This window comes from Sarcophilus harrisii, chromosome 4 (genome assembly GCF_902635505.1).
Source record: "Sarcophilus harrisii chromosome 4, mSarHar1.11, whole genome shotgun sequence".
In the NCBI taxonomy this organism is placed as follows: Eukaryota; Metazoa; Chordata; class Mammalia; order Dasyuromorphia; family Dasyuridae; genus Sarcophilus; species Sarcophilus harrisii.
Genome location: NC_045429.1, coordinates 12354287 through 12380776, shown reverse-complemented (window position 1 = coordinate 12380776; position 26490 = coordinate 12354287). Strand labels below are relative to the sequence as shown.

Sequence of the window (26490 nt, the reverse complement as noted above, 5' to 3'; positions counted from 1 at the left end):
TTTTGTTATTGACTTTTTCCCATCGTTTTTTAGCAGAATTCAGTTATGAGCAATACCTCTCGTTTATTGCTTCAGAATCTCTCTTATTTACAACTGGCCCAGCAGCAGCTGATGAAGATAGAGAATATTCATACAAACAGCGTAAGTGTAAGACTTAATTAAGTCGTTCTGTTGAATGGACTTTGCCCTTTTTGCTCCTCAGTAGCGTTTACAAACAGGGCTACAGCAGAGGCCGCCCACAGGCCCAAAGCCACTGCTCATTATGGGAGCCCGCTCTGTTTCTGCCCTGGGCTGCCTTGCCTCCCACTGGTCCTCCCCTTTCTGCCCCTCCTCCACTCCACCCCACAGGACCCCCACTACAACGGCACTCTCCTCCAAACTCCCAAACTCAAGTGATCCACCATCTGTAGCATTCCCCGTAGCAAGAATTCCAGATGTATTAACACCCCCTTCCCAGCCCAGCAGTTCTATTTTTACCAGATTTAAAATTGTTGTGAGGAGGAGGAGGAGAAGTACTTAAACGATTTCTCTTTTTTATAGAAACCTGGATTACTGGGTGAAGCCCCTCCCATGGTCCTTCAGACGGCACTAGGAGCTGGGGCGGCATCGTCACTCAAGTCAGAGTTGGGGCCCCGGGGAGAAGAACATAAAAGTAAATGGTGTCTCTTTCCATACCTTCGTTTTTCCTGAAAAGTCAGGTGGGAGATTTAAAAAGTGACCCTCAGCTTCTTCTTCTTTAAGTGAGTTGGGGAATGCAGTGGTGAACAGTCAGGAAACCTGAAATCAAATCCTTGCTGTGTGGCCATGGGTAGGTCAGTTAATCTCTGTATGCCTCAGTTTCCTCATCTGTAAAATAGGGAATGATCTTTTCACCTACATCATAGAGTTATTGTGAGGCTTAAATGAAATGTTATATGGGCTGTTCTGTAAAGTTTAAGAAGTTCTGAAAATACCCTCTGATTATCTGGTCTTAGAGGAACACCAAACCCTAAAATTCTTTACATTAAAAATATTAAGAAGTTTCATATTGAGGCAGGGGACTGATTACGGAGGTGTTGGGGGTTTGAAGGGTAGTTATTTTCATGACAGACAGTGTGATGACGCCTCAAAGTCACATTCGGGCTGTTAGTCACTGACAACTGTACCGACTGATGACTACAGAATCTGTACTGATCAAGGAGTCTCCCCACTGGGAGCTCCCTGACATCCATGGAACCACAGGTTCATAATTGCACCCTTTCCAGCTTATTTTGATGGCCAATTTTGAGACCCCTAAGGTCATCCCCATGACATAAGGAGACATCAGAAAAGCAGGAATTACCCTGTACCTGCTGGATGACATCCCTTTGGATATCCCATCGACATCTCAAACTGATCGAGATTCAAATGGAATCTTGTTCTCCTTCCCCCTAACTTCCCCTTCTTCTCCATCTCCTTCTTTCTGCCAAGGGCACCATCTTTCTTCATATCATTGGGTTCATAACCTCAAAGACAAATCTCATTTAATTCTCCTTATTCTTTTATGCACCTTAAACTTCCTCCTTCCTATACAGAAATTCCCCATGCCCTGCCTTGTGCCTTTGCATAGACTGTTCTACCATACCCAGAATGCAATTTCTCCTCTCCTCCACCTCTTGGAATCCCTTGCTTTGTCTCTCCTTGGATGCCACTTTCTGTGCGATCCTTGGGATCCTTTCAGTTGTCACTGCCCTTCCCTCCCAAAAAGACTTTACTCACATGGATGATGTGATTGATTTTTGAAAGTTTCCTTCAACAACGACAACAGCAATTAACTGGAACAACCACCACCACAGCACCAAAAATATGAACCAGTGCAGCCTTTTATGTTTGACAAAATACTTTGGAAATTTCTCATTTGATCCTCATGATATCCCTGGGAGGTAGGTGCTGATATTATCCCCATGTTATTATTCCCCATGGAGGAAACTGAGGCAGAAAGAGGTTAAATTACTTAGCCAGCACTACACAGCTAGGAAGAGTCCAGGGTTAGGTTTGAACACAGGGCTAGTCTAGATCGTCTAAGACTGTCTCAGGCCTGGAACCTCCCAATGAGCAAGTAGCCTTTCCCATCTGCTGAGATCACAGAGATAGCAGCCCAGCATCTAGCTATTTGCCCTGGTATTCCTCAATTAGCCCCTATGTTCTCTTTCTCTCTCTAGTTTATTTACTAAAGTTTCCCCCAGTAAAGGTCCAAGATTGGTTCGTTCTTGTGTATTTAACGGAATACTTAGTACACAGTGGGTATTTAATAAATACTTAAGAATGGATAGGAAATGGATGGAAGGAAAGAAGAAAACAAAGAAGAAAAAGAGGGAAGGAAGAAGGAAGGACAGAAGGAAGGAAGAGAAAAGGAGGAAGTAAGAAAGGATGAAAAGGGAAAGAAGAGAAGGAGAAAGGGAAGAAAGAAAAAAGAAGGAAGAGAGGGAGGAAGGGAAAGAAAGAGGAAGGAAGAGAAAGAAAAGAAGAAAGAGAAAGGAAGGAGGAAGGGAAGGAAAGAAAGTGATTTTTTCTATAATATAAACACAAGATGAATTTGAAAGGCTTCTGTCATAAGTTAATAGCATTCAAAATCCTCCATTTGCTAAATATTTCTTGTAAAAGGCTTTCTGTTTCTCATTGATTTTTTTTCTCTCCTAATCCAACTGTACCCTTGACCTTCACCGCAGCAGGAGCAGGGATCCTGCCGTTCCTTACAAATCAGCATGTGGTTGGCCAAGGTGGGCCGGGGCCAAGTACTTCTCAGGACAAACCATCGACCACATTGGGATCGACAGAAGGAACCGTCTCAGGGCCACAGACTTATCTTCCGGGCTTTACAACTCCTGCTGCTGGAGCTCTGGGGACGGGTCAGCCCAGGCCACAAAATCAGCCCCAAAGCACCGAAGCAAGTTCAGGGGTAAGAAAATGGGGAGCAGGTGAAGAGATGGAAAAATAAGTTTTCCTCTTAATTATATTACATGAAATTAATAAGAGTACATCACCTTTAGTTTAACGTGGATTGAGTTATTAAAATTTCTTTATAATTATTTTGAATTTCAAAAGAAAATAATAATGCATTTGTTATGAAAAGGAGCAGCACCAAATACATAATTATATTAAGCCGTATCTAAAAGAATATTAATAATGATAGTAGCTAATATTTCCATCACAATTTATCGTTTCCAGGGAACATTAACTAAATTACCTTATTTGTGAAGGTGTCATTATTATTTCCATTTTACAAATAAGGAAACTGAAACTATCAATTGCTTTAATCAGTTGCTCGTTTACTATTCATTTACTTTTTCTTACTGAAATGATTTCCCATACACACACACACACACACACACACACACACACACACACATATAGTCTTTCCCTATTGGATGTTAGCTTCATGAGGGGAGAGATTATCTTACATTTTGGATTTGTAACACTTAGTTTAGCAGGTGCCTAATTAAAGACTTAATTTTTTTCTTTTTAATTAAGTGCCATATCTAGGGAAACAGGGCTACCAAGTGTCTGAAGAAAGATTCAGTCTCTAGTCTTCCTGATCATGAGCTCTGTCCTTCATCCCCTGCCCCATGTCATAGGTTGGCAGCACTCAGCTGCTTCCTGTGGGAGTGAAGAGATAGAACACATGAGAACCAAAAAGTCTGGGACTGTAGGGGTTTGTTGGGAATCAGAGAGAGGTTCCAAGGAGCACAAAGGAATCGCTCAAAAGATAGGCAAAAAGGGGTGGCGAGAAGGGCCCAGAGTTGGCAAGAATGGTTATGAATGTACATTTGGGGACAGTAAGGTCTGATTACCTCCAAGACTACAAGATTATATGACCAAACTTGGGGAATTGGTATGATGGGAGCTAGGTGGGCTGCCATGTTCTTTTTCTCAGGTCTTAAGAAATAGGGGTCCAGCAGAGGTCACGTGTCTCAATATTTAAGATATAATTGGGCATTCCGGTGTTTGTAGTGCACCTATACAAGACCTTCCCCAAATTGGCCTTCAGCTCAATGATAAAGCTGTGAACCCTCAGGGTAGAAAAAGGCCTATATAAATGTACTATTATTTTTGGTCCCAACTTGGGATCTTCTCAGTGGGGAGATTCTCTCTTCTGAGACACCTCAAGGATTCATCTTTAGCTCAGAGCCTTAGCCCACTGAGAGATGAAATAACTTGCCTCATACTTGCCAGATCAAAGGAATGAGCTCAGGTGTTCCTGACTCCATACCATCCCTCTCTCATCTGTCCCACAAGGTCTCTCTTAGACCGTTTCAGGAACAAGCTAGTGTTCAAGTCAAGGGAGCCAACAGTCCCACCACATGCTTTCCCAGTTACTTCAGAGTAGGGCTGTTTCCAGGTTCACATTTTACAGGAACATGATCAAGTGAGGCTTCAGTGAGCTGAGGATGAATAAGATCAGAAGGAACTCTTCAAACTCAGACATATAAAGAATAGCTCCAGAAGGCAATTTGCCGAGAGGTCGCTTGGACTGAAGGAAATGATGGTGGATTTCAGATATTTAAAAAAATAGCATGAGAAAAAGGGCCATTAACTCCAAAGGACAAAACTAGGGCCAGCATATAGATATTACAGGAAGACAGATTTAAATCAGCATTGTAATGAATAGTGTGGACTCAAATTGGAACAATTTATCTTGAGCCGGTAATGAACGGTCTCTCACTAGAAGTATTCAGCAGCATTTGGGGCTCCAGGTCAGATTCTGCATTTTCTCTTTCTGTTTCTGTGACCCCCAAGCAGGCTTTTTCTCTTACTGGGTCTCTAAAGTGTCTTCATAAATAAATCACTTTTTTAAAAATAGACTGTCTCTAAGAATCAGACTTCGCTTTTGGGGGAACCACCGAAAGAAATCCGGCTGAGCACCAATCCATACTTGAACTTGGCGAGTGTATTGCCCGGGGTCTGTTTGCCAGGTAAGGGGAGAAGTTCTCTGTCTTGACCTGTTTATGGCCTTTTGCAACATCATCGAAAAGCTGTCTGGGCCATTCCCCATCCCCAGCGCTTCCCATTCCCTGCACGTGGGCCAGCCAGAGCTTTGAGCACAGGTAGAATGTCTGTTTTTGTCATCAAAAGCATTTACCATTTGGAGCCGTTACAAAAGCTCTGACCCCGGCGATGTGGGTCTTCCCACAAAAATCATCTCGGCGCTCCCATAGAATTTTCCTTTGCAGGGAAAATATTTTTCTTGTTATAAACATCTGCAGCCGAGATTCTCCAGTGTATCCTTGCAGTAATGTGGTGGAAGATTAATGCCAGAGGGAAAATATGATGACCTTCTCCCCCCAGTTCCTATAAATATATAATAACACTACATTTAGCTAGACATCTGACTTATTTCAACCTCAGCTGGACAGATCAGAGCAGAAATGAAGCCAGCAGAGGGGGAGGATTAGGAACTAGTCTTGATCTGCTAAAGTAGTTGTCTCAAAAACTCTTGCATGGTTTTTCCACCGCAGAAGCCTGGGGTCCTTTATCAGTAACTTATTAACTCTACTTTAATATACATTTTTAACACATTGATAATCTGAATTCTCCAACTTTAGCAAACAAACAAACAAAAAGAAGGACCGTTGGTGTACCAGTGACAGGCCAAAATGACGGTTGAAGGAAGAGAGTTAATAAAAAACCTACTGTGCTGCAGTGTGTACAATAGATGATGATTTTAAGTCAGGAAAAAGGGTAAATTATGTTTATGTGATTGGGATAATTTTTTTATATAAGAATTTCATTTTGAAATGGGAAATTTAAAATTTGAAACATATGGACTTGAGGTGTTGCATTTCAATAGGGTTCCATTATTAGACAGTGCTAAATAAAGCCAGTTCTATACTATAGGAAACATAAGCAGATGCCATCTTGAGTTGTTTAAGGAGCCTTTTGGGAATAAAGAAGAGACAGTATCTTTGTCCTCTGCCCTGGTCAAACTTTATAAGTCCAAATCTGGACACAGAAGGGACACTGAGAAGTCGAGGTAGGAGCTACTATGAGGCTCATTTTGACCTGATATCAGGAAAAGCTCCATCCACACTGATAGGAGCTGTTCCAGAGTATAACGAGCCCTTCAGAAGATGTGGTACCTTCTCCTCCGGAGGTCTCCAGGCAGAACTGGACAACATTTTATCAGAGATTGATTTCATGTATGTGTTGGGTTGGATGGCGGCTGAGATCCCTTCAGAGCCTGAAATTCTGTCATTCTGTGATGTCTTGAGGCAAGTCTATGGTTACCTCACATTGGTAAATGCTGATCTGTGTCTGATTTAAAGATATGGTGACTATAGTAAGGTCGTGTCATTTTCCAGTAGGTACCCAATGAGCCCAGTGTCAGTGTCGTGCTCTTGGCCCTAACGCAAGCCTGTCACTTCTGCTTTCAGCCCCAGTTGCAAGTAAAGCCATGAGCGCTCTCCCCCAGACTGGAATCGCAAGCAACATATTGGACGCCATCTCTCAGGGAACCTCATCACAACATGCATTGGAAAATTACATTAATTATTCTCAGCAATTTGGTGATTATTCACAGGTAAACAGCCAAAACTGGTTTCCTGATACTGGGAGAATCTAGGCTATCAGATCGATAAATAGTTGTTGAGCAAGGAGGAAGCACTGAGAGCTGCCCTCAAAGTCAGGGACACTTGGGTTCAAGTTGCTCCTTTAATATATCCTGGCTCTGTGACATTAAGCAAATCAATAACTTCTCAGGGTTATAGACACCTTTCTAAGACAAGGCTTCATTCACACGCGTGTGTGTGAATGTATATAAATATGTGTGTGTGTGTGTGTGTGTGTGTGTGTAAGGGGAATAATTTGTAAATAGTGTTTGATTTTTTTCAGTTACTTGTAAAGATAGCGTTCAGTATTTGCTTTTATAAGATGTTGAGTTCCAAATTTTTCTTTCTCCCTCCAAGATGGCAAGTAATCTGATTTAGGTTATACATGTACAATCACATTAAATACATTTCCACATTAATCATATTGTTAAAAATAAAAAGAAAGAGAACAAAAGGGAAAAGGCACAAAACAACAAAAAAGTGGAAACAGTTTGCATCAATCTGCAATCAGACCCCATAGTTTTTTCTCTGGACGTATATAGCATTTTTGGTCATGAGTGTTTTGGAATTGTAAGACATGAACATGTTTTTAAACATATTAACTAGTTTATATAACTGGCTCCCTTTGCAAACCTATGTATTTTATTTTATACATCTGAAAAAATGCTTCCGAGAAAGAATCTATAGATTCTTTCTATAGGTTCCACCAGATTGGAGCCAAAAAGGCTGAGACCATAAGTGGTCAAAAGGGGGCTGATTTGATTGGTAGAGAGAATTTCCTCACCCGGGAGTACCCTGTACAAAAGAAATCACAGACCCAATCACTGTCCCTGATTTGGCAGAGGGCATTTAATGCAATGCTAAGAATTAACATCAGCCGATCTTGACAAATCTCCTCCTTTGTGCCGGGCGCTGTTCTAGGTGCTGGAAATACAGAAGAGAAAATCAAACTGGCTTTAGTTGGACATTTTGGACATTCTTTAAGGCTCGGGGTGCAGCTTTCTGTTGCTGTGGTTTTTTCCATGGGACTCACGATGCATGTTGGGGTTCTTCTGCTTTGGGAAATGGGGGATACATGCATTTTAGGCTTGGGGCTAAGCTAGTCATGAAACATTAAGGGTCCCAGGCAAGCATTAGTTTACCTCTTCAGTCTCAATATATGGAAGGATAAGTGTTAATGGACAGTCAATTCTCTGAGAGCCTCTACAGTTGTGGATCACAGTATCTGAAGGAGCTGCAGGGCAGCCTTTGCTGACAGGTGTTGCGGACTAAGAATGAGATAAATTGGAGGCAGAAGGAAGAGGAGGGAGGTCAGAGAACAGCAACAGCCTCTCAGTCTCCTTGTCTCATCCTCTCACAAGAGGAGATCCATTCTGGGTTGGATCTCCAGCAGCCACTGTCAAGTGGTTCCCATGTATTCCAACAGATAAGTGTTTCTAGAATCTTAATTAGAAAACAATAGGTATTTCATGAGTTTATTAACGCCTTTGTGGGTCTTATCCAACTCTCTCTTTTTATAAATGGCAAAACTGTCCCCTCAAAAGTAAGATAACTTGTTTCAGATCATGTGGTGAGTTATTTGTAGACACTATTCTAGAATCTAGGCCTTCTGAATCCAGTCCAGTGTTCTAGGTCTACTGGATTACCTCTTCTTATTTATAATAATATTTAAAAATCATTTCAAATCATAAGGAAAGGGGGGAAGCCTTCTCAGGTGCAAAAGGTGGATTATGTCAACTTGGCTACATCTGTTCTGACTCCAGTATAATCTTAGGTGGTGAACTCCCCAGACTTCTAAATGTAGAATCCCATTAACCTTACTTTGTCACGTGTCGGGTCACCAGGAGTCTCAAATGAAACAGCTCTGAATGTCGCTCTTAGACTGGAGCATCTGGCTCCGCTCCCCGCTGTCCTGGGTTCTGAAGCAGCCTCCTCTCTATGGAGATCATCTGCCTTTTTCTGGTATCCTAGCTATTTGTCTGGCTGAACCCCATCCCAGCCTGGCCAAGAACACAGCTGAACAAGGGGCCCTTTTGGAGGGATTTTCAAATGCAACCAGGGAACCTAGAGATAGAAAATGGAATCCCTAGCTGAAAAAACTCCTTTCACTGATGCTCTTTGGCACCTTCTTTAAAACTTAAGAGTCTCAAATTGTTGCCCAGAGCACTAAGATTAACTGGCTTGCCTGGGTTCAGCCAGGAATATCAGAGGCAGGATTTGAATTCAGATCTAGCTTTGAGACCAGATCTTTATGTCTTAAATGATTTAATTCAATGATTATAGGTAAACATACTTCTTCACCATTGCCTCTGGCCATTTACTTAGACTAAGACAATTTTCAATGTGTGTCTTTTCCCCTACATGTCATTTTGACTTTGCACCACAATTGGTTGCAGAATTATTGATTCTGTATTTATTATTTACCCTGCCCACAGTACTGCTTTGTTTTACACACACACACACACACACACACACACACACACACTCCCATATGTGTTCACACTCAAACATTCTACTAGAAAGGGCTTCCAGCCTACAGCACAGTTAATGTTTCAGAGCTCTGCTTGCCTCCAAATTTGCTGACCTCAATGGGATTTGAAATGAAGCTTTTTTGCTGAATCTTTTTGCTTCATATTCTCCCAAGTTTGTTGGGGGCCTCCTGGTTTGCTTTAAATTCCCTTGTGTTGGGAAATTAGTTAGCGCTATGACTCTCACCTTAGGATATAAAACTCACAAGCAAAGTTACCTGGGGCTTTTTGCATCGATCTCTTGCACTGTTGTTCCCACTGGCAGGTGGGACGCTAGAATTTTAAAGCAGTGATCTCCCAGCTGTGAGGCTGAGAAGGTGGTTCTATTTCAGGAACGATGGCACTTAGGAATTTCCTTTTTTCACAGAAAAATGATAACCTCTGTTTCAAATGCAAAATAAGAAAATAAAATAATAATAAAAAATAAAAATAAAATAATAATTTTTAAAAGAATTCCTTAAATTTATTCAATATCAATATCTATAAAACTACAATGATAAATCTGAATAAATCTGGTTTCAACTGCAAAGCCTTAATAACAATAATCGGCATTTATATAATGCTTTCATTTCTTTGAAATATTTTACTTAAACTCTTGTTTAAATTTCCAGTGAGTAAATACCCAATTTACAAATGAGAAAAACGAGGCTGAGAGAAGGAAGTCATTCGTTCAAGGTCACCTGGCTAGGAAGTGTCTGAGATGGGATTTAAATCCATACCTTCCTGACATCAAGCCCAGCCCTTTCACTAATATATATCTTACCTTTCCAAGATTCACAACAGAAAGTTGGTGACTTTTGAATTGTGGTCTTAGACCCTCCTCAAGTATTGAAGCGTTCAAGATCAGCTGTTTAGAAAGATTTCCAAAATTTAAAATTACAAACCCAGGCATTTTCTTTTCCAATTTTAGGATGCTTTCCAGCATTATTGTCAGTATTCTGCTCAGACAGATAGAGTGGCAAACATAAGAGTAGGGAAATTCGAAAATAAAGATCCTGAAGTAAAAACTTAATTAAACCTCCTTCCATATAATATCTAAAGAAAGTTACAAATTGGCTTAGGGAATTTCCATATCTATTGATCAACAACTATTTATTAAGCACCATCTGTATACTAAGCATTGCGCTAGGTGCTGGAAACAGAAAGACCAAATTGAAGCAGCGCCTGCCCCCAAGGAGCTACCATTCTAGTTCATTGGATGAGGCTACTTGAATGAGGAGAAGAATGAGGCCTCTTGAAAGGATGAGGCAGCCTCTTGTATTCTCCCTCCTGACTGCTGCCTTCCTAGCCTGAGCTGTGAGGTGCTTCCAAGCTCTTGCTTTGACAGGCAAATCTTCAAGGATATCTAAGTGTCCTAAAGTATCTGCTTTGCCTGCTCGGGTGGGTAGGTGTGGTCACTGGGCATCTGGAGGACTCCTTTGTGGAGAAGTGACCTGGTTTGCACAGGAATCTATGACTCTGCCAGGAAAATGAGCACATGTATATTTTGTGGCTGGAAAATAGGTGTGGGATGCTCCAGAGTTTTACACTTGGGAGAATCAGATGAAATAATGTAGGTACAGCATTTTACAAACCTTAAATGGCTATATAAGTGCGAGCTATTGTTATTATTACTACTGTCATTTAAAAACACTTGGTGAGATACACACACACAAATATTTTTCTCTCTTTCTGTCTATCTATAATGTTTATATGTATATATCTGCATGTCATAATTACTAGGACACTTTAAAGGCATCCGGCAGGACCAGAATTTAAGACTACCTCCAAGAATCAGGGAAGTTGATGCCGTGCATTTTTTTCAAATCTATAAGACAAAAGAAAATGAAGGATGAGAAATTTTATTTCAAAGCAAAATTATAATAATAATGTGCTTGGCCTTTCAGTGGTAAATCATTTCAAATGAACAGTTTTAGGAATTGGTTTGATACAAAGAATTTCTTATCTACCTACTAATATTTATAACCAATTAGGGATGGTTTCATTTTTATGCAGTAGCTTGTTCAATCATGAGTTTGGCTTTTTATTGGTCAGTATATTTGGGGATCATTTGATCCACTTGATAGAGGTTCTAACACTTATTTGCCTCTCACATCTTCAGACCACATGTAATTCCAGGGAGCTTTCAAGCCAGGAAGCTTAAGTTTTATAAGGTGAGAGGAAGGAATCATATTAAAAAAAAAAAAAAAAAAAAAAAAAAAAAAAAAAGCTGAATAACAAAGTTTTTAGCTCTTTAATAGTCGTTTGCTGCCACCCAGTGGGTAAAGACAAATAAAATCATTGAGTGTTAGTGATTTTTTTTTTTAATGAGAAACATAAGCAATCAGAATAGCAAAATAAATTATTGTATTTTAGCAGAGATGATGGAGTCCCAGATGATTGTCATTCTGCAAATAATAATCAAAAAGTCTATGCCATTTTAACCAAGAAACTCTTGGCAGAAAATTGGAATTTAGAAATTTAATTTTTTTCCTGATATGTTGATGGTTCTGATTGTCATACAGGTGGGTAGAGGGTTGTTGGTGAATGAGAAGCTTTGGTTTCAAATCGTGTCTCTGTCACATACCACATATCAGGACCTTTAACTCTCTCTCTCTCTCTGAGCCTCACATACCCAAGATGAGGTTTCTTAACCTTTTTTAAAGTTGTAGACCCTTTTTGACAATCTGGCAAAGCCCATGGACTCCCTCACAGAATAATGTTTAAAATGTATATGTTGAAATATTTCAGATTTCAAAGAAAACCAGTTATATGAGGGAATTATAAATTATAAAATTATTTTAAATTAAATTCATGCAAACCATTCATGGACCCTCACTTTGTCTTTGGCCTCAAGGTTAAGAATCCTATTCTAAGATTGTTTTACTTCCCCTCCCCATATATTCCAAATGGTTAAAAAGCTTCAGGTTAAAAGCAGAACATAGCTTTTAAATATTCCAAACAACCAACTGAAATGTCAACACAAGCCAACAGAAAGAGGTATCAGTAACCTTTTAGGATGTTTTGGACTATCTTGTTATGATCCAGATTTCATCTGAGCTGTATCTTTGAGGATCTAAGAATTAGACAGAATCTAGGATGACTTGGATGTTCTATCCATGGGGAAATTGAGGCCTCAGGAGTTACCTAAAGTCTCCCTGAGGGAGAGAGGATTGGAATCAAGAGCTCTGCCTTATAAATTTGTGTGTCTCATAGATCATCATCTCATTGATCAGATGAAGAGATTTACTTCAGATTAAACACTATGGTGTGCAGATGGAGCCACCATTAACTAACTTTTTGCTGTACAGTTATTTTTTAATCATGTCCAACTCTGTGACCCTATTGGAGTTTTCTAGGCAATGATAGTAGAGCATTTTGCCATTTCCTCCTACTGCTCATTGTACAGATGAGGAAACAAGGCAAAAAGGCTTAAGTGATTTCCCTGGAGTCACACAGCTCCTAAGAGTCTGAAGCTGGATTTGAACTCAGAAAGTTGAATCTTCTGACTCTGGGCCCAGCATTCTATCTCCTGAGCTATCCTAATAATAATATCAATAGCTGTATTCCAAGTTGGTTGAGTGATTGGATTCATAGAGTCAGTAGGAAATCCCCAAGGGAGTACCCCAGAGATCTGTGCTTAGCCCTGTACTCCAGAACATTTTTATCAGTGACTTGGTTGAAGACATAGATAGGCTTATCATATCATCAGATGAAACAAAGGTGAGAGAGGTATTGTTAACATGCCAGGTGAAAGAGATAGGATCCAAAAATCTTGACAGATTAGGAGATTGAGCTGAATATAATAAAATTATAAGATCTTATGCTTGAGTTTTTAAAAATCAGCAATCAAGACATGATTAAAGAGAGGCTTGTCTGAAAAAAGGGTGAGGGGGAGAGGGTGGTTAGTGGATTTTAAGCTTACTAAGAGTCATAAGTGTGACACGGAAGCCAAAAATCTGTTGTAATTCTGGGCTGTATTAAAAGATGTTTAGCTTCCAGAACATGGAAATAGCACGATCTCTTTGCACTCTATTGTTTGGGGGTTTTTGTTGTTGTTCAGGGTATTGGTCTCTTTATTTTATAGTTGGATGTTGCCATTCGTTCTTTTTTTATTTTTCAAAACATATGCACGGATAATTCTTTGACATTTATCCTTACAAAACCTTGTGTTCCAATTTCCCTCTTTTCCCTAGATGGCAAGTAGTCCAGTATTTGTTAAACATGGTAGAAGTATATGTTAAATTCAATATATGCATACATATTTATACAATTATCTTGCTGCACAAGAAAAATCAAATTAATCCAGAAAAAAATAAGATCTTTGTACTCTCTTGTGATTATACCACATGGAGAAGCTATATCTTTATGGAAGGACATTGATCTTGGACCTTGTGAACAGAAAAAGACAAAGCCTAAGGTCATACCATATGAAATTTAAATGAATTGGATGTATTCATCTGCCTTCGAAGTTTAAAGAACTGTCACATGGAGGAGAAAATTAGGCTTGTTTGGCTCCAGAGGAGAGAACCAGAAGTGATAGTACATAGTAGTTGTAAATGGGCAGATTTAGACTTGGAATCTAGAAAAACTTTGTGCCAGTGAGAGATATGGCAAACTAGACTAGGCTGCCTTTGGAGATAATGACTTAGCCCGCCTTGGAAATCTTCAAGCAGAAGCTGGATGGAGATGTTCTAGTAGAGGTAACTTAAGGAGTATGGGTGATAGTAGATAGATTCTGAAGTCAATTCTTGATCTGAAATTTTGTGATTTTTTGGGGGGGGGTCTTACATGGTATAAGGTTCAGACCTGGCTGCTTGAGCAAACTCAAAGTATTATTAGTGGGTTGGTATGAGAAAGGCCTGTAGTCAGAAGAGTTCCAGGATCTATCCTTACCCCCACCCCCACCCTGAGATTTTTAACTTTATTCCAGATGGAACAGAGACCATGTTTGTCTGATTCCCAGATGTCAAAAATCCTGGGGGGTTAGCATGAAGAAGTCAGCTCCCAGAAGATTTTGACAGACCAGACTGATGAGCCACATTTCATAATATACAATTTAATAGGGTATTCAATGTTAATAGGTTACCTGTATAGATAAATGTACACTACATAGGTATAGAATGCCACCAAATTATTTGCCTATTCTTTCTCTTATGCTTGAAATGGCAAAAGGAAGTAAGTGATCAAACTGTGGCTGCTTATTAGGAATATTAGAAAAGTAAACTTGTCGCTTGCATTTTTGTTTTCCTTCTCGGGTTTTTTCTTTCTAGATTTGATTTTTCTTGTGCAGCAAGATAACTGCATAAATATGTATACAGATATTGGATTCGACATATACTTTAACATATTTAACATGTATGGGATTCCCTGCCATCTAGGGGAGGGGCTGGGGGGAAGGAGGGGAAAAGTTGGAACAGAAGGCTTTGCAAGGGTCAGTCTTGAAAAATTACCCATGCGTATGTTTTGTAAATGAAAAGCTATAATAATAATAATAATAAAAGTGATAAAAAATAATTAAAAAAAGAAAAAAAAAGAAAAGTAAACTTGATTTTTCCCATATTATTGCTGATCTACTAGGGCAGATCAAACTGCTATCACGATGAAAGGAACTGAGATGTGATGATTTCAAGTCAGATCCAAAAGGAACAAACACCTCTATGTTAGCAAACTTGGTGGCAAGCTGCAAATTCAGGGTCATTTGACAAAAGAAAGTCAAAGGTATTAAGAAAAGTACCAAACTGCACCATCTTAGACTTTGTTTTCAAAAGTTACTCCAAAGATTTAGGTTTAACAAATAAAAGAGCTTTAAAATATTTCAACTCAGAGTTGAAAAAGAGCAAACATATGTCAATCATTACTTAACTTAAAAGTTACTTATGGGTCTGTGCTCAAGGCCTTACCACCTGATGGAAGTAAAACCAAGTTCCAGTTCCAGTTTTTTTAAGGGCTCCCTTTTAAAGGTTGCATCTCTGAGACCAACACTAAGGACTCCCCTTCCAACTCATTAATAGAAGGAAAAATAGATGAGATGCAATACTAATGTCATTGCCAACTGCACCTCTAACCAAGCATGATGAGCATGGACAAAAGACTGTCAGAAAGTCCCTGGACATCCCTTAACCTCAGACATGAAGGAGGTCCTTTCCCCTTCTTAGAGTCTGTAATTCGAGTTTCCTGGAGAATTAGGTGAGTGGCAAGTGGTTGACCATAAAATCCAGAGCATGAGAGTTAATTACAACTGCCAAGAAAAAGAAAAAGGAAATCCTCTGGTGGCCCAGAAAAGTGAATCGGAAGGAAAGCCAGCATACATTAACACAGACCCCGAAGGTTTCCTTTGGCTAACCTTAAAATTCTGGTCGTTATGAAAAATAAAATAAAGGTAGGGTTCTTAGCTTTTTTGTGTGCCTGTGATCCTTGAGTATTCTGGTGAGGTTTCTCCCCTTTTCTGCATAGTGTTCTTAAATTCATAGAATCAAATACACAAGATTCTAAAGGAAAACAATTATATGGAAATAGAATCATTAGAATTTTTTTTTTAATCAGAAACTCAATGGTCTTGTGATGGAGAGAGCCACCTATACCCAGAGAGAGGATTGTGGGAACTGAATGTGGATCACAACATAGAATTTTCACTCTTTTTGTTGTTTGTTTGCTTGCTTTTTGTTTTCTTTCTCTTTTTTTTTTCTTTTTGATCTGATTTTTCTTATGCAGCTTGATAATTGTGGAAATACGAATAGAAGAATTGAACATGTTTAACATATATTGGATTACTTGCTGTCTAGGGGAGGAGTTGGGAGGAAAGGAGGAAAAATTTTGGAACATAAGGTTTTGCAAGGGTGAATGTTGAAAATTATCCATGCATATGTTTTGAAAATAAAAAGCCTTAAATGCAAATATCAGGAAATCTACTTTAAAAGCTCTTGATGTGAATAAAGTGAAGAGGACAAAAATTGCCAAATATGAAGAGAAAAATAATGTGCCAAATACCTGAATGGGATCCGAAAACAGTAGCATTTTATCCTTTGTGATAGACTTCAAATTAAAATTAAAAGGTGAAAAATCAGCTGAATTTTTAAAAAATGACTTGTTGAGAACCAGAAATCCCTGATAGTGCTGACAGCACCAGAATCTCATGTTTGTACGATGTCCCAAGGATGGCTCTGCTGGGGTATTTATGCCTGTAATGCCAGGAATAAGCAAGCTTTTGAAGAAGCCGTGTTCACTCAATCTTCCCACAGTATTGGAAGAACTCAGAAATGTATACTCTAACACCAGGTTAATAAATGTTTATTGATTGAATCATTGACTAAATTAATACAGATAGCCATTAGATGCATCCTGTTGTTGTGGACTCTTGACTGCCAGTAGTTTTGTGTTAATTCTAATTTATGTATGAGAACATAATGCAACGAGCTCTAGCTTGAGAATTGGCAAGCCTGGGCTAAAATTTCAGCTTAGCTTCAGCTATTTAACATGGATACAACCCTAACTTGAGCTCTGTGAGTCTCCATTATCTTATCTCTAAAGTAGGACTGTTAAGTGAGATGAGTTCTAGGATCCTGTGATTATATACAGATAAGAAAGAGGCAATAGAGTAAAGGTCTTGGAGGCAGGAAGAACCACATCTGACACATACTGTTTGTATGAGTGTGGACAAGCCACTTAATCTCTCTGTGACCCAGGCAAAGCTCTTAAGTTGCAGAAGGTGCCAGTCTCCTTTGGGAGAAGGAATGTTCTCCCTAGCATTTCCCTCTCCAGATGACATTCTGTCTGATTCAAAAATGAATTTAATTTAAAAACAGGATTGGACCTATATGAATTTCAAAGTTCTTCATGCTAAGGTTTTGTTATGCTGGTAAAAAGTCTCTTTTTCTAGATTTTTGCTTATTAGTATATTTATTTTTTGTAATTTTAAAAATAAATTGCTGGGAAATTTTTGCAAGATCAATAAAAAGGTTGTTATAAATTTTAATGGAATTGTTTTAAAGTACAAAGATAGAAAACATGCAGGGGGAAGGGAAAGGGAGGTAATAAGGGTTTGTGTATACTTACTATGTATAGGGACTGCTCTTACTGCTTTATAGCTATCAACTTATTTGAGCCTCATAATAACCCTGTTATTATCCTCCTTTTACAATGGAGGAGCCAGAGGTAAACAGGCTTAAGTGATTTGTTCAGGGTCACACAGCTAGTGTCTGAGCCTGGACTTGAACTCAGGTCTTCCCGCCCCTGCCCAGTGCTCTGTCTCTTGTGCCATCTAATATACAAAGGTCTAATATTATTTCCTTAACAATCTTTTGTACTCCTTTGGTGTACAATTATCCTTACCATCCTAAGTCTTTTATATTCTATTTCCCAAAGCTGGGACCAGGTGATACTGGGATCAGTGTTCTCGAAAGCAACTTTGTCAGCAATCGACATTGATCACTCCTGCATAAAATAATTTTAAAAATGTATTTTCTTTTTTTAAAATGTATGCTAGTCTTTCCCCTCATATTGGCTTTATTTATAGCTTCTTTTCTCCACAGAGAATTATCCTATATAACAAAGACCAAGAGAGAGTAAGGGAGGGAGGAAAGAGAAAGGGAAGATTGTAGAAGAAGATGGGAGAGAAGAAAGGGAGAGGGAGGATGGGAGGAAAAGAGGAAGAGAGAGAGTAAGAAGGGTGAGGGAAGGATAGAAGAGAAGGGAAGGAGGAGAAAGGAGAAAAGAAGGGAGAAGGAGATAGAAGGAGAGAAGGGAAGAAAAGAGAAAGGAGGAAAGAAGAAAGGCAGAAGGAAGAGAGAAATGTGGGGAAAGGGAAGAGAAAGGAGAGAGGGAAAGGAGAAGGAGAAAAGGAAGGATAGAGAGAAGGAAAGAAAGGATGAGAGAGAAGGAAGGGAGAAAGGAGAGAAAGATGAAGGGGAAAGAAAAGAGATGAGGAAGGAACAGGTAGATAAAACAATTTAATTAAAATGTATAAAATCCTGGAAGAGAACTGAAGAAGAAAGAAGGAAAGTGCTCTTCCATTTGCTCTTGTTCTCTGTCACATATAATCTGTTGGTTCCCCTTCTGGGACTTTATAGAATCTCTGCATGATTTTTTCTTAGAGATTTTTTGTGGTTTTAATTAATGAACATGTGAATTTCTGGGAAGAACATGCTGGGAGCTTCTTATGCCATTTTCTTTTCTACATCAGATGAGAACAGTCATGGGAGCTGGTGAGGCTGGAGGGCAGTGGTCCCCTATTCATTATTTTTGATAAATGACAAAGTCTGATTCACATTTTACTGGTTACTATTTTTAATGGTTATGTTCTTCCAGGTATCTTCACCTTTAAGAAATGAAAAACGAGGCTCCTCATACCTCATTTCTGCCCCCGAAGGGAGCTCAGTGGAATTTGTTGACCAACATTCTCAGGGCACAGGAGGATATTATGCTGAATCCTACTTAAAGAAGAAGCGCGTCTACTGAGGTTTCCTCCGTCGGTCTTCCCGTCTGCTCCCACGTAGCTCATTTCCAGGACCTCTGCTGTTCATCGCTGCCTTAAAGTCGGCCAGACTAGCCATCTCCTTGAAAAAATGGATCACCGTTCACAGGAGGAACTTTGAGCGCTTCACAGATGGCAGATTTGCCAAATGAAAATAAGAAGCAATAATTAAAAAAAAAAAAAAAGACATCCATTGAGACCATTTCCCGCTAGTATTAGGTGCATCCTAAATAATGTGTTAAACTTATCATAGATTGCTAAGATTAACAATGTTCTTTATTTTCTGACTGCAAAAATCAATTTTCCCATAATCATTTTGATACCTTCTCTAATCATCTAAAGCAATAAAGAGGAAACCCTTGTTTCCTGAACCTTAGAAGGGTGAGTCTAGATAGGTTGATTTTCTTTTCTTTTAATTTACCCTATCAGCCAATGTGTATTCCCATCCTGTTTCTGCTGCTTAGTTTTCTTTACAGGTGTAAGATATCATGATGTAGCAGGAAAAATACTGAATTTGGAGTCCAAGGATGGATTTGAGTTCTGACTACTTCTTCTTACTTATTTGGTTGACCTTAAGCATACCTAAACTCCCTAGTTTTCTCATTTATAAAATGAAGAGGTTGTACTCACTGATCTTTAAGATCCCTTTCTACTCTGAGTCTCTGATCATTTGAGCTTTGCCCAGAGTCATAAAAAAGCATGTTCTAAGCAGCAGCCATGACCTTGTTTTGAGAAAGCTTTATGTGTAAAAAGAAACTCGGGGCATCCATTGAACTCTGCAGCACAAACTCCTTGTGGAGTCCTACAGGTAGTGTGATTGTTTGGTAGAAGACAGTTAGCTGTTTTACTTTAAAAGTATGAGAATTACTTTGCATTTAAAAATCACTTTTAAAAAATTGACATGTGAAACAGTAAAAAAAAAAAAACAACTAAATAGACTACATTCGCTCTTCTTTTTCCATTGTAATTGTGAAAAACTCATTTTAATAATGATGTTACCACTTCTTTGAGCATGGGTAATCGAATACTCAAAAGATGAAGCTAGCTAATTTCAATTTGGTTTTTAAAATGCTACATGCTTTGGGGAAAGGCTTGCGGTAGCCTTTGGAATTCTGAAGTGTCCCTGAATTTAAATTGGCCCGTACCTCCTATCCCTTCAAGTCTTGATGTTCATTCGCCACAGACTTGTGATTGGCAGGATGGCCAGAGCCACTCAGCCAGCTTCCTAATGGAGAGCAGAGGCAGGAGGCCATTCGATTACTAGACCCACTGTTATTTTGGGAGCTGTCTCCTTCATTCTTCCAAAGCAGGCAAGCAATCAGTATCTTTTTTTCCTGTTACCCAGTGAGACAAAGAAGCGCTTCTGCAAACGTCAAAGCACTCTATAAATGCTAGTGATTCTTCTTATTATTGTGGAGGACCCTCTTGTGGTACCAGTATTTATTACCTCTTTGGTCTTGAGGATCAAATGAGCCATTTGTAAAGCGCTTAGCACAGTGCCTGGCACATAGTAGGCGCTTAATAAATGCTTGTTTTCCCCCTCTCCCGTGAGCTTAAAATTTAATTTACAATCTTCAATATGAGCCCTAATCCCTATAGTACCTGTCACTAAACCTGAATGATTCAGGAAGCCCCTGCAATCCAGAACACGTCCAGATGGATGAGATACAAATGCAATAATTGATCAAACATCAAATCTTGATCAAAGCTTGACTCTCTAAGAATCCCAAGCTTTTACAAAATAGAAATAAAGGTACCCTTGGCCATTTGTAAGGTTTATTATGTTTCAGACATGAAGAAAATTTGCTCTATTTGAATTATGTCATATGTATTGATGCTTAATAATGCTTTGTGTACTCTGTACAGAATTTTAATTTGCTTAGTTTCTAGCCTCTTCTTTCTGTTCTTTAAATCGCATCTGTTTTAATTCCAGCATGTAGCCAAGTGCCTTGCACACAGTAGGCACTTACTAAATGCTTGTTGATCGATTCGACATTTTGAAAATTAAACTAATGGGGTAGTTACATAACTTTCTAAGATTTCTCCCACTTGCAAATGATTTTATCAAGTGAGGCTGGGACTGGATTCATGATTTCACTGATAAAGGGAACTGCCAGTGGGGAACGGCATAGGAGCATCTGCTGCAGATTAAGTAGTCTGCCCAGGATTACCCAGCAAGGATGACGGGGTGGTGATTGTGAGGGAGGCCTTGAACGTCAGGTGTCCTGACTCGGAGGCCCATTTGCTCTCATGCCCACTGTGCTGCCTCCCATCTGTAGCAATATAATCATCGATTATTCAACAACTTGCTCGTAATTGAGCTGTGCCCCGTGTTTTCCTTCCCCATATTCGTTCCTGCCTTGCATTGAACGTCTTCAGGGATCAGTCGCCCTTCTCAAGAAATTGAAGAAAGAAAACTCGAAAACCGGGACTGTTAACAAGCAGCTGCACAGACCAATCAAAGTTTGGTTGTGAAGGGATTGAAATCCTGGCCTAAAAATGAAGAGTTGGGGTTCCTGGGAATTTTCTATCAGGGCCATTCCTATTGCTTGTTACTTCTATAATCAATAACTAGGCCCATTATTTGGGGGGGGAGAAGGGGAAAATCATGAAAATTCTGTATTATAGTTATTTTTCTATGTAATCAAACTAAAATGCTCTGTGTTCATTTAATTCTTAATATTAAAAAGACATATGCATGTCAATTCTTTATTCGATTTATTTGTATAAAGAGTAACAAAGTGCATATAGATTGTATACAGGTTCCAAACAGGTACAAGTGTGGGTAATGCTGGAATCTTCCACGACCTGTATAAGACAAACAGATGTGGGCAAGGGGGTAAAATGAAATCCTTAGCTCACCGCAGAAATCTGAACAGCCCATCTCTCTGTGTGTGTCTTCTTAATGCAAGCACTGAATCTTTCCAAAAAGCGTTTTCGAGATAAGAAGGTAAAAAGTAATGGCACACTAGTACTACTGTGGAGTTTTGAACGATTCTGCAGACAGACGTTTCTTAAAACCATTCATGTTCACGTTGGATTGGCGACCACGCCTTTTTAACTGGTTAGCAAGCTATCCCCAAGCAGTCCCCCCGAGTTGGCACCTTTCAGTCAGCACTAGATTCGAGGCCATGAGATTCCTCTAGGTGGCGATCCGCTGTTCCATGCTGCATGTGATGGGGATCCGACCAGTATCCGGCAGCTCCCCCTAATGATAACAGGCTCAGTGCCCATACCCATTACATAAAGGCATCTGCCTTTTCACATCAAGTACAGAAAGACCCTAAAGGATAATACAATTCATATGGTGCGTCTAAATGTTTCCGTCCAACATAGAAAACCAGCTTGACTTCCGAAGTGTCAAAATCCTTAAGAATAATTTCTTCCTGTAGCAAAGTTTGAAAATTAAAAAGGTACACTTGCATTTTTACTTTTATAAAAGAATGAAAAGAAAGCAAGCCTATTGAGTGGTATTGGGACTCTTAGCTCAGCCAGTTAGAACACGTAGATGATGACGTTGAAGCCGTCCATTCAGTTCCCACCTCGGTCAGATTCAGACAGAAAGGGCTCTCTCCCGTAGACACAGGCTGCCTCTCTTTGCCCGGCCGATCCTTTGGACAGATGGTCACCAGGAATACGAGATGACTTGTGAGAGAGCTCAAAATCGTGTCAGTAGAATTCCCTTCACTTTCAAAGGGCAGTTTGTGAACTGGCATTTGACAGAAGGTTTGGTCCATTGGTATAGATAGTGAAAGTTTGTACAGGAAAAGGTAACTAACTTGATAAGCCTACAGCCCTGGCCTCCATTCGACACATCAAGAAAATGGACTCGGTTTCATCTCATAATGCGTAACTGCCAGCAAAAGCGAATAATTCGATGTGGGCCAGGTTTCTTGAGATACCCTTCTCGTGTTAGTCATATGAGTGCTGCTAAAATCGTCAGCGACCAACAGAAATGAGAGTCACCAACTCCAGTGGTTGGTCAACATCTTCCAATAAGAGGAGTGCTTCAGATGTCGGTTCCTTTTATCCATCACCATTCTAAGATCATTGCCTTTAAAGAACCACCCAGAGATATAAAGCCCCTCGAGCATACAGTTGGCACTCAATAAATAGTTTATGAACGAATGGCCAAATCTGGGGAGAATACAAATGTTTTACATTAAAAAAAAAAAAGAGCCCTCCACACCCCACAACTGAGCTTAGGTACTTGACTCGTAGAGAGGGCAAACCTTCAACTGTTGGGCAATACAAACAAAAGAATGTTTTTTGGGAGGATGCTCATGTCCCAACACTCAGAGGAGTGCCTTGCAAGCAGCAGGCACTTAAATCGGTGTTTGATTGCTGGGATCTTATTTTATAAGTGCTTCAAATCCCCGGATGAGGTTCTGAAAAGATGTCCGATTGTTTGGCTGATACTCCCAGCATTTCTTCATTAGCTGGTAAACCTGAGAAAAACGGCAAGAGCAGAAATGTTGGTGTTGAGTTGGTTTGGGTTGGGTCTGCTTTTTAAAATGAGAGTTATGAGTAAAAGAAATTGCTAAAATGAGATGAGAGCATATTTGGCATAAAGAGGCGATCGAACTAGACACGATTTGCAACGTTCAGTAAGCTTATCAACTCACTCATTGTCCACACAATCTCAAAATGCTACCAGTTGCTTCTGTAATTCAGTCTGGAGATGAAGTCTAAAGGTGATATACTGGAGCTGACTGATCAAGTTCCAGTCTGATAATAATTTGTGGACCATTCATGCTTCATTTATAGCCTTTCCTCAATTCCTACTGCTCAATTATAAACACAATTACCTCCTGTAACATTTTGACATTATAGTTTTGAATCTAATCTTAAAAAATTGAAGGCTATATTGAATGCCGCAAGTAAGTAGTCAATATGTGGCTAATATAATTAGCCACGGCATATTCCTTTTCTCTTTTTTTCCATATTCAATTTCAAGGGTCTACCTGCCTTAGTGGGCTTGGAGATGGCAAAATATAGCGAATAGACAGAGGGAGGCAGAATATGGAGTAAGAGTCCTGAAAAGGTATGGAGTAATTTCCCTCCTCATGTGTTAGCATCTAAAAAGTATATAAGACTATAAAGGAATAGCCTCTCTCTCATCATCTACTTCCTCTCTACCCAGGATCCTATGTGACCCGATGGTTTTTAACTTCCTGGTGTGCTACGATGGAGAGTCCCACAAGTACCTCTTCTGGGCAATTGGGTGGGCACTGCAAACGTTTCCCTTCCTTTAATGCTCTCACAAGCCGGGTGACGGTCATCTGGCCTTGAGTTGGGCCGATCATCTTCAAGAACATCTGGACAAAAAAACAAACAAAAACCGTGTTTGACTCTGGTTATGTTAGTTAACAATTTCCCCTCAGTCTCTATTTATTTAAGGAGAAGCAGTAAAACTGGCTTTACTCTTTCCTTCACTCCTAGAATAAGGGCTACAGAACTTGGCATTCAGGACTTCAACAATCTGGTGCATCCTCTTTTTCATACTCTATTATTATTGCTGCTGCTACTACTACTACTACTACTACTCTATGGCTACTACTGTTGCTACTACTATTGCTGCTACTGCTACTACTACTCTATTGCTACTGTTGCAACTGCTGCTGCTATTACTGCTACTATTGTTGCTACTAGTACTGCTACTGCTGCTGCTGCTGCTTCTGTTACTGTTGCTGCTACTACTACTGCTACTCTATTGCTAATACTGCTGTTAATGCTATTGCTACAATTACTGCTGCTATTACACTGTTGCTACTACTACTAGTACTATTTCTGATGCTTCTACTATTGCTGTTGCTGCTGCTTCTACTACTACTGTTGCTGCTTCTTCTATTACTACTACGGATAATAATAATAATAATAACAATAACAACATAAATGCTATTCTTCGGGGTCTAGTTCTCATATCCCACATGTTCTGTGAAGCTTCTCTGACCCTTCCAGATTATAATGATCTCTCCCCCCTGGTCTCAGGACCCTGCCTTTCTGTACTTTTTCTTTGGCTTTTAAAAGATATGTCAGGAAGACCTGAATTCAAATGTAGCCTCATACACTCTACCTGTGTAACCCTAGACAAGTCATTTAACTCTGAACCTCAGTTTTCTGTAAAACGGGGACAAATAAGAGCCCCTACCTATTTTATTATGATGATCAAATGAGATAACATATATAAACCTTAAAGCATTATCTAAATATTAGAGAGTATTATTACTGTTATTACTTTCCCACATTATCTAAATACTAGAGAGTATTATTACTGTTATTACTTTCCCACATTATCTAAATACTAGAGAGTATTATTACTGTTATTACTTTCCCATTCCCTGAGGGCTAGGACTAGATTATTACCATTTTGATTCATGTAGTTCAAACATGTAGCACAATTATTCAATATTTATTTGTTGAATGAACTAACTTAAATGGAAAACAATATTTTTTTTCCCACCAGAGTTAAGTCTTTGGACTATAATACACCATTTAAAAAGACTCCAAAAACTAATTAGGAAGGGTAGTGAGGGCAGCTTCTTTTATTTGCGTGAGATTTAGGGGGAAGAACAATTACCGCCATGGGACTGGATTCTGAATCGCAGTAGGTGAGCAGTTCATGTAACGTGACCCCGAATGACCAGACGTCAGAGGCGATATAAAATTTGCATTGAACTAAACATTCTGGGGCATACCTGGAAGGAAAGACAGTATGAATCACGTGATTTCTTTGGGTGAGAAAGCGACAGACCTCACTGATCACAAATGAAACAGACCAGACTTAGAAGGAGTTCTGGGAGTGAGTCCAGAAGCCTAGCTCTGGATCTCACATCTCTGACCCTCTGCCTCCTCTGCACTTCTTTGGGATGGGAGAGGAAAATGCTTTTTTTTAGCCTTAAAGAATATATAAAGGTAAGTGACTCCCAAGATCTTATTTTCACTGATGCCTCAGCTACTCCTCCCACTGAGCACAGTACTGGGTCTTTCATTTTTTGTGGAGGGTGGTTCAATTTCCTAAGTGTAGAAAGGTCTCTGATAAAGAAAATCCCTTCCCCAAGGCAGATCTGTGACAGTTCCAGCTGCCAGGAACACTGACTTTCCATGGTCACATAGACATTATATATCAGCAGAAGCACATGAACCTGGCCTTCCTGAAGGAGGCTGGCTCTAACCAATATACAATACTGCTTCTTTAAATCTTAGCAAATAATTTAATGAGTCTTCTGACCAATCTTAGATTGATGAGCCTCTTCAAATAGCCGGGATAATCCTAAAACAATGGATGAAAAAGCACTATAGGCAGGTTACTTGATTTCCTTGAGCCTCAGTTTCCCCATCTGTAAAAAAGGGGGTACACTAGATGAGTTCTGAGATCCCATAAAATGGATGGAGGTATCTCTTTCTGCACCCTAAACCTTTCCAGCTCAGTGGGATCTTGGACTCAACAATCTTTAATGACTTTTAAGTCCCCCCCATACTAGAAGGATGAGTGTTCTTATCCATAAAATGGGAGCAATGATAGCCCCTACCTCATTGGATCGCTGCAAGGTTCAAATCATGTTCTCTCTTTTGGATACTTTGGCTCTGTTCCTTACCAGAAGACGGGACTGTCTCGATCATCTTTCACCGTGTAGTACTCCTTGTCTGTTTCAATGGCTTTCGTTAAGCCAAAATCTCCAATCTTCACCCGGTGCTCATTCTCAACAAGGACATTTCTTGCTGCAAGATCTCGGTGGACATACTGACAGGATCCCAGATAGTCCATCCCCTAAGGAAGGAAAAAGAAAGTCACACGGCCACCCGTGCCATATTCACCCAGGAAGACTGTCTGACAGAGTCAGGCCCCCACGCCATATCCACCCAATGACCATATGAAGGTCATTCTATTTTTTTTTCATTTTTAACCCAGCTCTGACACATCAGAAGGGCAGCTTGGCCAGGAAGA

The 26490-nt window shown here is 39.7% G+C and overlaps 2 protein-coding genes across 7 annotated transcripts in view; one reads left to right on the top strand and one right to left on the bottom strand.

The window, feature by feature from the left end:
- Positions 1-20210, top strand: part of RAVER2 (ribonucleoprotein, PTB binding 2) — an 85619-nt gene extending 65409 nt beyond the window's left edge. For 2 of the 5 annotated variants that reach the window (XM_031968974.1, XM_031968971.1), the window contains exons 7-12: positions 34-141; positions 541-652; positions 2688-2917; positions 4820-4931; positions 6390-6535; positions 18377-20210. In XM_031968974.1, coding sequence (XP_031824834.1) covers positions 34-141; positions 541-652; positions 2688-2917; positions 4820-4931; positions 6390-6535; positions 18377-18526 — 858 coding nt within the window. In that variant the 3' untranslated portion in view covers positions 18527-20210. The remainder of the gene's footprint in view (positions 1-33; positions 142-540; positions 653-2687; positions 2918-4819; positions 4932-6389; positions 6536-18376) is intronic. The other 3 variants (XM_031968976.1, XM_031968972.1, XM_031968975.1) reach the window with 3 other exon arrangements.
- A 1033-nt stretch (positions 20211-21243) lies between these two features.
- The window catches only part of JAK1 (Janus kinase 1), a 136182-nt gene continuing 130935 nt past the window's right edge, over positions 21244-26490 (bottom strand). For both annotated transcript variants that reach the window (XM_031968969.1, XM_031968970.1), the window contains exons 22-25: positions 26141-26313; positions 25123-25240; positions 23750-23860; positions 21244-22990 (exon numbers count right to left, since the gene is read on the bottom strand). In XM_031968969.1, coding sequence (XP_031824829.1) covers positions 22895-22990; positions 23750-23860; positions 25123-25240; positions 26141-26313 — 498 coding nt within the window. In that variant the 3' untranslated portion in view covers positions 21244-22894. The remainder of the gene's footprint in view (positions 22991-23749; positions 23861-25122; positions 25241-26140; positions 26314-26490) is intronic.